Source organism: Saccharomycodes ludwigii, chromosome I (genome assembly GCF_020623625.1).
Source record: "Saccharomycodes ludwigii strain NBRC 1722 chromosome I, whole genome shotgun sequence".
Classification (NCBI taxonomy): domain Eukaryota; kingdom Fungi; phylum Ascomycota; class Saccharomycetes; order Saccharomycodales; family Saccharomycodaceae; genus Saccharomycodes; species Saccharomycodes ludwigii.
Window position 1 is genome coordinate 194,800 of NC_060200.1, and position 13,584 is coordinate 208,383.

A 13,584-nucleotide genomic window follows, 5' to 3' on the forward strand; every position below is an offset into this window, starting at 1 on the left:
AATGTATAGAAATAAGCATGTATTCACAATAAGTCATCATCCTCTTGTTTAGATATAGAATCCTTAATCTTTAGCAATATCTTGGTTTTCCAATCATCCAACTTAGAAAACTTGTCAAATTCAAAAACGCTACTGCTAAATTTGTTCACATCCTGTTCATTATAACAATCAATCAATGTCTTCAACAAATTATATTCCCTGCTGGTATTATCACCACAATTTATTTGGAAATCACGCAACGTTTTAGAGGCAGTCACAGAATCGTTAGCAGCTAATTGACACAAACCAATTTTCAAATAATAATCTTTTAAAGACCATTGACTCAACCTGTTTCCTATAGAATTAGCAACAACTTTACTATAACAGTCTACAGCTTCCAAAAATTCATTGTCTAATGCTTTCAAATCTGCAGCCTTTAAAAAACTCTTATTACTTAAAGCAGTAGCACTATCCTGACTATACCATTCCCCAGCTGTCTGATAACAAGTTATGGCTTTTTTATAATCATGCAGGGTCGATTCATATAATTCACCCAATTCAAATTCAAAATTAGCTGCTCTTCTAAATTGTCCAATTTTATTCGTAAATAGATCGATAGCCTTTTCAATAGCGGTAGCAGCACTTGCTGGATCAATGGATTTATACATTTTATAGGCTTCTACATAAGTATTACCTGCTTCACTTTCATTATGAGCATTTAATTGGCATTCTGCCGCCTTAATAAAATTATTTCCTGATTCACCTAGTTGTTTATTCACTCTATATATATTCGCAGCTTCTACGTATAGATCTGCAGCCTCTTCGTATTTATCAGCGTCATCTGTGAAAAGTTTCATGAAACCAGATGATGGTTTAGCTTTCTTTTCAGCTTTTTTAATTAATTCTAAAGGATCAGACATATGTATATATATTTAGCTGGATGGTTTTTATTAGCTTCCTATTCTATTTTTTAAAATCTATGGCTCTTTTTTTTTTTTTTTTTTCTTTATGTATTGCCCGTTAACCGAGAAATAGGGATGAAAGTGACGATAACAGAAAAGTATATATACTTATGTTTAAGTTTATTTAAAGGCTTTTTTTTTTTTTTTTTCTTTTTTTTTTTTCTTTCTCTCTTTCATCAAAAGACGTAAAATAAATTCAAAAACATACTTTATTACCCGGCTATTATTTTAACAGTAAGATTATATCACGGGGAATTCTCTCTTCCATCTTTTCCCATTTTTTTTTTTTTTTTATCTTTTAGCCGAATTTTTGCAACAATGCCGAATGCGAAACCCGCCAAAAGTTAAATGACATTTTCTATTCAATGTCCGACCAAGAATTTATTTTTTTTTTTTTTTCAATTAAAATTTATGCCTACCATAGAAGCTAACTATATATGTCTTTTAAAAATGACTTGCTTTGATATAAACAATTGTTTAAAAAGATTCAGTTTATATAAATTTAACATATTTAAACCTTCAACTCAAATAAAATGTATATCATTTAACTTTTTTAAAATAAAAACAAACAAACAGAAAACAATTTACTAGATGTTTTTTTTTTTTTTTTTTTTTTTTGTCATTCATAGCTTTTTTAGAATAAAATTGAAACAATAAACACAATGGTACTAAACAACATTTTTTCCAATTTTAAAGATGAAGCTCCAGCTTTAGAAGTTATGGTAGCAGTCGAGGAACTATTAGCCACACTATTAGAAGAAGTTGGTGTTACATAAGTAGCGTCGCTTGAACTAATGGTAGTATAGCCAGAAGTTGCAGTACCATTTGCTGGCGCAGTAGTATATGTCCCGTTGACTGTGATCCAGTTATCTTGATTGCAGCCTCTGATTTCAGTAGTTAGCCATGGATTTATTGGTTCACTTGATAAAGTAAAGATATTGCCACCAGTAGTAAAGTTAGTTGCAACAGAAGTACTAGAATATCCAGGAACCTTTGTGGCACCTGGAATAGTGCTTGTGATAACTTGAACATCACTCTCATTAACACCTGCAAGATTGGCATGGGCGATGCTGATTTCATAGCTTTCTAAATCATAAACAACATAAAGATCTTGCAAAATAGTACCGCCTAAAACACTAGTTACCTGATTATCATCATCATCTGGTGGAAAAAATCCTAAGTAACAAGCATCAGCATCGTCATCATAAGCAATAAAACTGATTATTGGAATGTAAATATGGACACCTCCGAAATCTAAAACAATTGTAGAAGCATCAGATTCATCTGGGCAAGTTAAGTGATAAATACCATCAGAAGTGTAAGTGGCATTAACCAGGGCAGCAATTGCGTCTGCAATTACTGTAGGGAAAGTACTAGTAGTTTCAGTATTATCAAACACCAAAGCAGTTGGTGTATCAATGATAGTAACTTTTTCGTCAGCAGCTGTAATAACACCCAAACCTTGCAATGCAACAGTGAAATCTGTAGAATCACTACCATTAACTAATGGAAGTGTGTATAGATCACCTGTATATTTAGAAGCATCAACAGCACCAAATATGACACTACCTTCAGAAGCACAATACGAATTTGTAAATAAGGAATAAGCTTTTTTATTAATATAACCACCATCTTTTAAGGCTTGTGGAAAATTTGGATATACAGAATTACCAGAAACTTCCAAAGACTCAAACCCAACACCTAAAACACCTTTACGAATATCGGACTCATTGGCCACCCCAAAAACAAAATTTTCAACGGATAAATCACCTAATCTGACGGTATCCTGGACCCAAGTACCATTAAGTGAGTAGTCTTCAGTATCAATTCTTAAATCTCCCAAAGTTGAATTCAACTTATAAGTAGAAGAATTTTTAGCTTCATAAGTACCATATTCTACACAAACAGTAGAATTTTTGCATAGGGGGTTACTTGGAGAGGTAACCCAAGTGTCAGCGGCTTCTGTATCAAACAAAACTCTCACATGTTGTTCAGGAGTACCAATTTCTAAATCAACATAAAGCTCAATAGAACCACTTAACGCAGCCTCAATTGGAGACAAATCTGTATTAACCCTTTTTTCTAAGTTCAAGTGAACGACTTTGTCATTTTTATTTGGAATAACAACAGCATTAACGACAGAAGAAAATAAAAAAATAATTTCTAGAGAAAAAAGCAGTGATAACTTGCATTTATTAAAATAACTCATATTGAAGTACAAGAACTAGAATAATTCTATGTTGTATATACGTTTTTCTTTTCTTCTTCTTTTTAGGATGTATGGATATAAATAAAATTTATTTATGAAATTCAGATATTCATATTAGTACTGTTTTTATATACTTATATATTTTTTTGAATTCTTCAAAGTTAAAATATTTTCGGAAACTTTACAGCTGTTAAAAAAAAAAAAAAAAAGAAAATCATATGTATGTATCTGTATATTTTTATGATAACTTTTATTAACAAAATAATTTAATATCCAAAAGGCCTCAAAAGAGTTCAAAAAATAATAACAGTGTATTTTGGTTTATTGTTCAACAATACAATTTTTCGGGACGAATCTTATTAAAAACTTTCCCACGCTCATGAGACATTGCACCCTGGGTTATAATCTTATTGTTATTATGTACTTAAATTGGAATTCACTTTACCTAAATATATCAAGCAATATGCCATTTATTTTTGACTTGAGTAACATTAAAGCCCGGAATTAAGGTATTGGTTACAAAATTAACTATGAACAACTATTATAAAGAGAAAGATATTTCGAACGCTTTAATAAAAAAACAATATTTCATTTTTCCTTTTAAAGGTCCGAATAAAATATAAGTGAAAAAAAAAAAAAAAAAAAAAAAAGGTGCAGTTCCTCTAGTCTTTATTTGTTAAAAAAAATAAAGGATAATAATCTTAAAGTTTCTTACCAAAAGTTATACAATAAAATGTAATGCCAACCAATTTTTTTTTTTTTTTTTCCATTTTTGGCGTTCGAGTTGGGAAGAAAGAGTAAAAAGCAAAAAGTGGGATTTGTGTGTTGTAGCCCGCAGTAAAAAGTGCAATAAAAGTGGAAATAAATACTAAACGAAATACAGTGCCTTTTACCCAAAAAAGAAAATAATACGGTGACACGGTCAATTTTTTTTTTTTTCTTTTTTTTTTTTTTTTAAGAAAATAATTAAAAAGAACAAAAAAAGCTTGGGTGCAAAATAGACTATGCGCTATTTAGCAAGTGACCAATATGTCAGAAAAAGGGCAATCGCATCTAAGAAATACGTACTTTTTCTTTTTTTTTTAAAATATAATCGGAGTTTTTATGACCAAAAGAGATGGAGAAATGATAAAAGAATTTAGTATTATATTAATTTTTTTTATTTTTTTTTATACGAAACAAGTCAAAATCTGAAACAATTGCAAATAGCTTAAGGCTAACAAAAGTAATAAGTACATATCTCCTGTTTCCATGTTTTTCGGTGTTAATATAACCCAGCCGAATGAATAGATTCAGGATTAAAATGTAAAGTGATGGGTGTCAATTGTAATTTAAACTAGGGTGTATCTCTTTTTTTTATTCTTCTTTTCTTTCCCAAGTTTTCTTAAACTGGAAACTTAACAGTTTGCTATATCCACCAAGGCATTATTATTATTTTATTTTATTTTATTTTTTTTTTTTCTAATTACTTGGCTAATAGGTTTAACTGTATATTACTACCAACATACAAATAATTCTGCGAAATTATACCAATAAACTAAACTTTTATTACATTTTTTAAAAAAATAAAAGATAAATTCTCGAGATTGAAAAAAGTGGAAATAATGACAAAAAATTTCAGTCACAGTCTTGATAATAAAAAATCGAGTATATATAAATTATTGGTAATTTATATTTATACTTCATTAATTCCATATAAAAATTAAATCTTACCTTCTTCATTCCCATTCTTTCCTTTTATTTAAATTAATATAATATAATTCTTTTTAACTAATATCAAGAAAAAAAAACAAAAAACAAACAAAGCAAATCAAAGGGCAAATAAAAACACAAGTATTTATTTGTTTATTATTTTTGTGATATTTGACATCTAATATTTTCCTGGATGAATTTAAAAATTTATCATTTAATTTTTACTCGCCTGTCTTACTTGGTTATTGCCGATTACAGTTGGTCAGCAACTAATGAAGGTGATTATATTTCAACAGGCTGTGAAAGCAGTTTAGATGACATAGCCACTTTTTGCGATGATTCCGATGATGAATGCTGGTGTGATAATATTAATGCTTTAGGATCTATGGTTTACTGTGGTTACGAACACACAGTAAACTCAAGTTCTTCAAGGAGACATTTCAAAGATTGGTATTTGGATGAGTGTGGAAATTTAACTGGCACTCAGTTGGATGAGGTTTATGAAAATGTTACTAAGTACATTGTTGCTGATCCATTCACGTCAGTTCCTGATTATAATTCGTCTGCGATAATAGATTATCCCGTGGGATACAACCAAACAACTTATGAAGAAACATATAATGCTGAAAAATCTGGCGATGAAGTGGAAAATCACTCGGTCTATTTTGGTGCGGGGTTAATTGCTTATTGGGCTGGTATTATACTTATTGGCGCGGTGCTCAGGTTGCTTCGTATCACGGGGCTAAACAGACACTTTCCTAATCTTTTTTTATCAAGATTAATAAGAGCCAAATTTACTTTGCCTGCTTTAACGAAGAAAAAACATGCATCTAATTGGTTATGGGGTGCCATACCCACTAGGATTGAATCTTTAATTATTTTTATTTGGTTTGCACTATGTGTTATATTTTGTGCTACCAGGATACACAATTTGAAAGGGAACGTATATTTTATAACCACACATAGAGAATTGGCTACTTATGTTGGGAACAGAGCTGGTATTTTAGTGTGCTACATGATGATTTTGACCTTTATGTTTGGTGGTCGTAATAACTTTTTTATATGGCTAACTGGTTGGAAATTTTCTACGTTCGTTACCTATCACAAATGGATTGCCAGAACTACGGTTTTGATGTTGTTTGTTCATGCAGTTTCCTATTTATTTAAAATTAGCAACAATGGTTCATATCCATATTATATGCAAGATAACTTTTACAGGTGGGGGTGTGTTGCTGCTGTTTGCGGCGGTACAATGTTTTTGCAAGGTATGGCTTTTTTAAGACGAAACTGGTATGAAATGTTTTTATATTTCCATATAGTACTGGCTGTTTTTTTTTTAATTGGCGCATGGAGACATGTCGATGAGTTAGGTTTTCAAAATTTTGCATATGCGACCTGTGCTATGTGGTGTTTTGATAGATTTATTAGACTAGTAAGAATTTGGATTCTTTTCGGTGGCTATAAAAAATCAAAAGTAAAAGCTGTGGCTGATGAAACGTTGGAATTGATTGTTCCTTATAACAAAACCACCTTTAGGGTTAACCCTGGTTCATTTGCTTTTGTATATTTTGGAACTTGGAAATGCTTTTGGCAATCCCATCCATTTACCATGATTCCTTACCCAGAAGAGGGATACGTTAAAATATGTGTTAAAGTTAAAAAGGGGTGTACTTCATCACTTTACAAAGAAGTAATGAACTGCCCAGAGAAAGAAAAAGATATATATCTCTCTCTGGAAGGTCCATATGGCTCCTATCACAATTTGACAAGTTACGATCATGTGTTATTATACAGTGGTGGTAATGGTGTTCCTGGTCCTTTCGCTTATGCTAGAGAATTATGTGTTAATACCAATTTCAAAGGTTTTGTTAAATTTTATTGGGTCATTAGGCATTGGCACTCGTTAGATTGGTTTTACGATGAACTAAAATCTTTAGAACAGTATTCGGATAAAATCCAAATTGTCATTTGTTTGTCTAGGTATAAGGACTTTCAATTTGGTGAGCATGACGCGTTATATTCGGATAGCGATATAAAAGAAAATAATGTTAAAGTCAAGGAAACTAAAATTAGTGATAGTGATAGTGCTCAAGAGGAAAAAATCATGCCATTGCAAGACCAAGAATTGTTGGCAAAGATTGAAAGTAAGTTACCTCATGTTGAATTTAGAGAAGGAAGACCCGATATCGAACAGATTGTAGTTGCTGATTTAAATGAAGCTACCGTTGGAAGAACTTGTGTAATGTCCTGTGCTCATAGCAATATGTGTGACGATATTCGTTACGTTGTTAGTAGAGAAATTTTAAAAAAAAATAATCCAATTGACTTTATTGAAGAATTGCAGGGCTGGTAAACATTAATTTACTTTCAAATTTTTTCAACTTATTTAATTTATGACCCGTGTTAATAAAAACAGTATTTCCTTTCTTTCTCCCAATATTTAGCTAGTGTTTTGAAAGGCTTCTTATTTAGAATGAAAGATAACATTTTTAAATATATATAAAACTAGGATTAGTTTCAATATTGCCTAGCAACAAGTAAGCTCACCTCCTTCTTCTTCTTCAATTTGTGTATCTTTTTCCTTTGGCTTTTTAAAAATAATCAGATTGAGAATAAAGCAAGTAGAAAAATTTGGAAAAGTTTTTTGGTTTCATTTTTTTTTTTTTATTATGGAAAGTCTGTCGTTTTGTATTTATTAAGGACTTAATTAAAAAAAAAAAAAAAAAATGGGACTTTTTTTTATAGCACTTTGCCCGTGAGTTATCTGCTTTTTGTATTTTTTTTTTTTTTTGTCTTTTTTTTTTTTTGTCTTTTTTTTTTTTTTTTTTTTTTTTTTTTTTTAATAAATAATTTACGTTTTGACAGTCAGCTAATTGCGTTTATAGCCCTATGGCTTAAGCAAGCTTATTCAAAATATAATATATATATACATGCATTTTAGCGATACTTGATTTATTATGTTACCTTGACATAGCCTAAGGTGTGAATGAAATTCATAAAAAGTTTTTTTTTACATTAAATCTGGCATTTATTGAAATGCTCCTTTTTTTTCTTTTTTTTTATTACAGATTTGAATGCCTTGGGAATCTATTAGTAGAAAAGAGCATTTTGAATATGACACTTTTATTAGATTTTTTTTAATAAAAAAGCGAAGAATACTAAAATTCTTTTTGGTTATGAGAGGTCATGCAGTCAAAAAAAAGAAAAAAAAAAAAAACATGGTAAGCTAGTAAATGTCTGCCAAACATTTAGCATTTGAAGATGCCAATGTTTTTCTTGTCAGTTTTATTTATGCCAAAGAAAACTATATGGATTTGAAGTCTGAATTAAAAAAAAAATATACATATATATATATATATATATATGATATTAATAGAAATAAAGTGTCATGGCGTATAAACGTCTAGCCAATAAAAATGTACTTTGATATAAATATCTAATATGGGATGGGGGGATACTTTTACTCTTTTAATTGATGATTAACATAGGTGTGGTTACCCTCCCTTTATATTTATACTTTGATTTAAAGAAAACAAACAAGATCGTATAAGATGATATTGTGATGTTCAAATATGAAAATGAAAACTTGATTAAATTTATTTTATTTTTTTTAAACAAAAGGCAAATACACCGATAAAAATCTTGAAAGGAGGTTAAAAGATAAATAAGAGATTTTGATTGGCTACAACTCAGAAAGAGACGTATAGAATGGGATATTTCGGTGTTTTTTTTTGTTTTTTTCATTCTTTAAGCGTAGAAAATAGCGCATTAAGAATTATGAAATGTTAGGAGAGAAAAACTGTTAAGGTGGACCAACTATAATTTTTTTTTTTTTTTTTCCCCTTCTTTTCACTTTTATTTGAAATGTAATTTTTATTTTTGTCTTTTAAGCGTTGCTTTTTCTCTCTCTTCGTTTATTTACATATAGATTTCCTTTCCCTTCTTTTTAGTCTATCGAAGTCAATTGAATCAGTAATGTGATGATTCTGCTAGTAAGCTTTTTGTTTAATAATCTATTAACTTGTTTATACTTCAAAACATTTACTCTTTACCTGTTAGAACTTTAACTACTATCTTTTTTTTTTTTTTTTTTTCCTTCTTCCTTTCTCTCTTTTTCTTATGCGTGTGCATTTAAGATAATGATCACGCTTTATATACCAAACTTTAACCATTTTAAAAATATATAACACATATTAACAAACAAGATTATTTTTGTTTTTCTTTCTATCCCATAATATATTCCATATAAAACGTCAACTATGATTAGAACCGCTTTGTTCAAGAGATCTATCGCTACCCAAGCTTCCCCAAAACCAGTCATTACCAAATTATCTAATGGTATCATTGTTGCTACCAAGCCAAACACCTCTTCATCAACTTCTTCTGTTGGTTTAGTTTTTGGTTCTGGTGCTTCTTCCGAAAACCCATACAATAACGGTGTTTCTAAATTATTATCCAATATTTTCATTAAAGATGATTTGAAAGCTACCCAAGCAGGCTTCGTTTTAAATTCTACTGTTGGTAAAGAATTTCAATCTTTCATTGTTTCTTCTTCTTCTTCCAACGTTTCTAAATCTCTAGAATACTTACAAAGTAAATTGGCCAATCCAGTTGGTTCTGAGTCAAAGTTTAGTGAAACTTTGGCTTTTACATTGCAGGAAACCAAGGCTTTCGAAGAGACCAAACATGCTGAACGTGTTATTGAACATTTGCACTCCACTGCTTTCCAAAACACCCCATTATCTTTGCCAACTGTTGGTACCGTTGAGTCTTTGGAGGGCTTAGCTGCCTCTGATGTTACCTCTTTCTCTGAGTCTCAATTTGTTGCTTCCAATGCTGTTATTGTTGGTTCTGGTAATGTTAACCATGATGAATTGGTCAAGGCCACTGAATCTGTTTTGAGTTTGTCATCTAAAGCTAAAGTTTCTCCAACTAAGAAATCCACCTTTTTGGGTAGTGAAATTAGATTAAGAGACGATACTTTACCAAAAGCTTACATTTCTATTGCTGCAGAGGGTGAGCCAGTTTCCTCTCCAAACTATTATGTTGCGCAAGTTGCTGCAAAGGTTTTTGGTTCCTTCATTTCTTCTGAACCAGCTTCCAGATTACAAGGTATCAAATTATTAGATGATATCCAAGAATATCACTTGGCTGATACTTTTAATCATTTTTCTTACTCTTATAAGGAAGCTGGTTTATGGGGGTTTGAAACCACCACCTCTAATGTTGGTCAAATTGATGATTTAGTTCATTTTACTTTGAAGCAATGGAATAGATTGTCTATTTCTATTACTGATACCGAAGTTGCTCGTGGTAAGAGTTTGTTGAAATTAGCTTTAGCCTCTGCTTCGACTTCAGACGCTGTTATCGCCACCACTTTAGGTTCTAAACTTTTAGCCGGTGCCAAAACTGACTTGGCTGAAGAATTTGCTAAGATTGATGCCGTTACTGCCAAGGACATTAAGGCTTGGGCTTCCGAAAGATTGTGGGATCAAGATATTGCTATTGCTGGTACTGGTCAAATTGAAGATTTATTTGATTACAACAGAATTAGAAACGATATGAGTATGATGAGATGGTAGATGTGGAAAACGCTAAACGATGAAATCTAAGAAAAACAGAGAGTAAAAAAAGAAAAAAAAGAAAAAAAAGAAAAAAGGCTTGAAGGTGTATAGGCAATATTTTTTTTTTTTTTTTTTTCATTCATTTTTTTTTTTTTCACTTTATTATATTATAGTATTTATTTATTTATTTTAGTTATTTATTTATTCAACCTTTATTCCGTGATTAATAATATTAATTATATGTTCATTTGTTTATTATTTTTGTAAATTTCAAGAGTCTCGTCACGTGCCTCAGATTTTATGTTAAAATATTAACCTGCTAAAGGATTGAGAAATTAGAGGTAAAAATTGAGATTAGAATTAAACATATAGACTGTAATCAATATATATATAGAAAATAATGTAAATTAAAACAAAAGAAAACAACAAAAAAAATATTAATATTTTAGATTCTATCATGTCAAGGTAAAAAATAGATAGCACATTTGTGGAATAAAAACCATTCTAGGGAGAAAAAATTTTTTTTTTGAAACCGTATCATTATTATTTAATAGCTACAGCTTTTTTGATGCAATAAATATGTCATTTAGGAAAGCAAAGCGATTATATTAACGACAGAAACACGTTCATAAACTGTCTTTTTTCTTTTCATAGTATAATAAAAGTTTTAACCTAAAGAGTTCCTAGTCAAAAAGTCCTATATAATTCTTTGGAAACAATGCAAGTCAATTCTTTGTAAAATTTTAATGCTACAAACCTGCTTTTTTTTTTTTTTTTCTATTTAAAAAGCAATTATTTGTCCTTTACGGAGTTGATGGCCCATTGACTGTATTTTTTTCTTTCATTTCCATTTCATCGCCATGCTTTGTTGTGTTTTCTTGTACCTGTATAATCATGTCCTCATTTTGATCATCACCAAACTCCTCTTGATCATCACCAAACTCCTCTTGATCATCATCAAACTCCTCTGTATAATCATCATCAAGTTCATCGCCATCCTCTTTATAGTCTTCATCATCATCACCCTCTTCCGTATTATCGATAATGATTTTATTCTCATTTTCCTGTTTGCATTTTTCCTCCTTTGCACTGACATCTTTGATAGAACATAGGTTGTGCTGATTTTCCATTTCCTCTTTAATTATATAACCTTCTTCTTCATTTTCTATTTCATGTGTTTCATCATCATTATATTCTTCTCCCTCCTCATCTCCTTCCTCATACTCTTCAAAATTGACGGATACTATACTCTCAATATCTTTCAAAAAATTGGTAGCATGTATGGAATGCAATATATCTTGATTAAGCCAAGTTATTTTTTCTAGTGACGGGTTTATAGATTCTGGACCAGTAATATCATTTTTATTGCCAATGGCACTCTCTCGTTTTGTATACCTGGATATTCTTCTTTTCTTGAAATTGTTTTCATTGTCAAAAGATACATCAGTACTTTTAGTTATATCTATATTTCCGCTTTTCAACAAACTTATCGGTTTCCATGGTATATTAACAATACAGACATCCTCCAAAGCGTTAACAAACTTGGCCAACTCTATAATGTGAAAATATTGTAAAGGATGATAAGCCAATTCACATATTCTTAAAATAGTGAAAGGATACTGAAAATTAATTAAAAATTTTTCATTTAAATAATTGGCAATCTTAATTAACCTTTCCTGACAAATATTTATTGTTTCAACATCAGTTTCACTGAAAATTTTTAAAGGTATCGTTATGGTTAAATGTTGCAATAAATCGTCATTAAATTTTTTTTGTAAGGTTTCAGATGGATGTAATAAGATATCATTTAAATTATGATCTATCACTATTGTAGTCAATGATTCATATAATTCTTTAGATTCTATGCCTAAGGGGTTCATAATTTAGGAGATTCTTAGTATTTTTTGACGCTATTATTTTATTTTATTTAGGATTGTTTTAATGTTTATCACAAAAGGTTTTTTGAGATGCTTGATTATCAAGAGATAGTTTATCTTTCTATTTGATTTTTATAACATAAACTGCCACATATAAAACACACGCGCACAAAATTTACTTAGTGAACGGCCTTGTTATTTTTTTTTTACCAGAAAAAAAAAAAAAATTGAATAAATAAAATAAATAACAAATATCCGGGTTAATTACTTCATTTAAAAAAAAAAAATTTTTTTTGTTTTGTTTTTTTCTCCTGTAAATTCTTTTTCAAATGGAAATATATTCAACCTACAAGGACCAATTCCATTTTTTTTTTTTTTTTTTTTTTTTTTTTTCTTGCTTTTCTCTGTTGGATCTTTTCATGTTTATTAAAATAATAATCTATCGATAATCAGGAAAAAAAAAAAAAAATCATAGAGCCTATTAGCCAATGTTAGTAAGTTTTAAAAGATTATTACTTAGGACCAGCAGTAATGCTGCAACAGCAAAGTGTATATTATCATTATCAAAAAAGCCATTATCACAACAGATATATAGATATCAAAGCACTAAAACACCAGCTAACGTTGATAAGTCTCAAGAATTAGATGACGCTACTATTGACAACTGGCTTGAAGCTATTGCTTCGTTGAAAAAAGAGTTTAATGGTCAGGAATATTTGCCAGACAACTCCTTGACTCCTCCTGGTGTTACCCGTTTAAACATTATGCAAGAAGTCAATGCTATGGATAATTACAAGAAAAATTTTACTCCTACGAGTGAACAGTTAGCAATGCTAGAGAGTTTAAAGGACAAACCAATCCCAGAACGCAGCGATCCAATTTTACAACACGTGACTAATATGATTATGAGACATGGGAAGAGAGAAAGAGCTTCCAAGATCTTGAGCCGTGCACTATACCTTGTTTTTATTCAATTACGTCAAGATCCTATTGAAATTTTGAAGAAATGTTTGGATGACTTGGCCCCACTAATGATTGTTAAAACTTTTAAAACTGGTGTTGCTAAAGCTGCTACTATTCCGGTTCCACTAAATAAAAGACAACGTAACAGATTAGCTTGGAAATGGATTGTAGAAGGTAGCGCCAAAAGACCTAGTAAAGACTTTAGTGTTAGGTTAGGGGAAGAATTGGTCTCTGTTTATAACGGAAATTCCAGTGGGTTTGAAAAAAGGGATTCTATTCATAAAACAGCTATTGCCCATAGAGCTTACATCAAATTGAGGTAGTTTTTGGACACTATT

The 13,584-nt window shown here is 30.4% G+C and overlaps 6 protein-coding genes across 6 annotated transcripts; 3 read left to right on the forward strand and 3 right to left on the reverse strand.

The window, feature by feature from the left end:
• Positions 1–23: 23 nt before the first annotated feature.
• Positions 24–899, reverse strand: SEC17 (alpha-soluble NSF attachment protein SEC17; the record flags this gene model as incomplete). Its single annotated transcript, XM_046078807.1, has 1 exon — positions 24–899. One exon carries the CDS (start codon positions 897–899, stop codon positions 24–26), a length of 876 nt encoding a protein of 291 aa, XP_045936424.1.
• Positions 900–1,575: 676 nt separating this feature from the next.
• SCDLUD_000074 (pepsin-like aspartic protease) lies at positions 1,576–3,150 on the reverse strand (the record flags this gene model as incomplete). The annotated part of the gene is made up of 1 exon (XM_046078806.1): positions 1,576–3,150. One exon carries the CDS (start codon positions 3,148–3,150, stop codon positions 1,576–1,578), a length of 1,575 nt encoding a protein of 524 aa, XP_045936425.1.
• A 1,885-nt stretch (positions 3,151–5,035) lies between these two features.
• Positions 5,036–7,195, forward strand: SCDLUD_000075 (ferric reductase family protein; the record flags this gene model as incomplete). The annotated part of the gene is made up of 1 exon (XM_046078805.1): positions 5,036–7,195. The coding sequence occupies one exon, from the start codon at positions 5,036–5,038 to the stop codon at positions 7,193–7,195; it is 2,160 nt and encodes a 719-aa protein (XP_045936426.1).
• Positions 7,196–9,101: 1,906 nt separating this feature from the next.
• COR1 (ubiquinol--cytochrome-c reductase subunit COR1) lies at positions 9,102–10,424 on the forward strand (the record flags this gene model as incomplete). Its single annotated transcript, XM_046078804.1, has 1 exon — positions 9,102–10,424. One exon carries the CDS (start codon positions 9,102–9,104, stop codon positions 10,422–10,424), a length of 1,323 nt encoding a protein of 440 aa, XP_045936427.1.
• Positions 10,425–11,209: 785 nt separating this feature from the next.
• On the reverse strand, positions 11,210–12,286 carry PSY4 (Psy4p; the record flags this gene model as incomplete). The annotated part of the gene is made up of 1 exon (XM_046078803.1): positions 11,210–12,286. One exon carries the CDS (start codon positions 12,284–12,286, stop codon positions 11,210–11,212), a length of 1,077 nt encoding a protein of 358 aa, XP_045936428.1.
• Positions 12,287–12,771: 485 nt separating this feature from the next.
• On the forward strand, positions 12,772–13,569 carry RSM7 (mitochondrial 37S ribosomal protein uS7m; the record flags this gene model as incomplete). The annotated part of the gene is made up of 1 exon (XM_046078802.1): positions 12,772–13,569. The coding sequence occupies one exon, from the start codon at positions 12,772–12,774 to the stop codon at positions 13,567–13,569; it is 798 nt and encodes a 265-aa protein (XP_045936429.1).
• Positions 13,570–13,584: the final 15 nt, after the last annotated feature.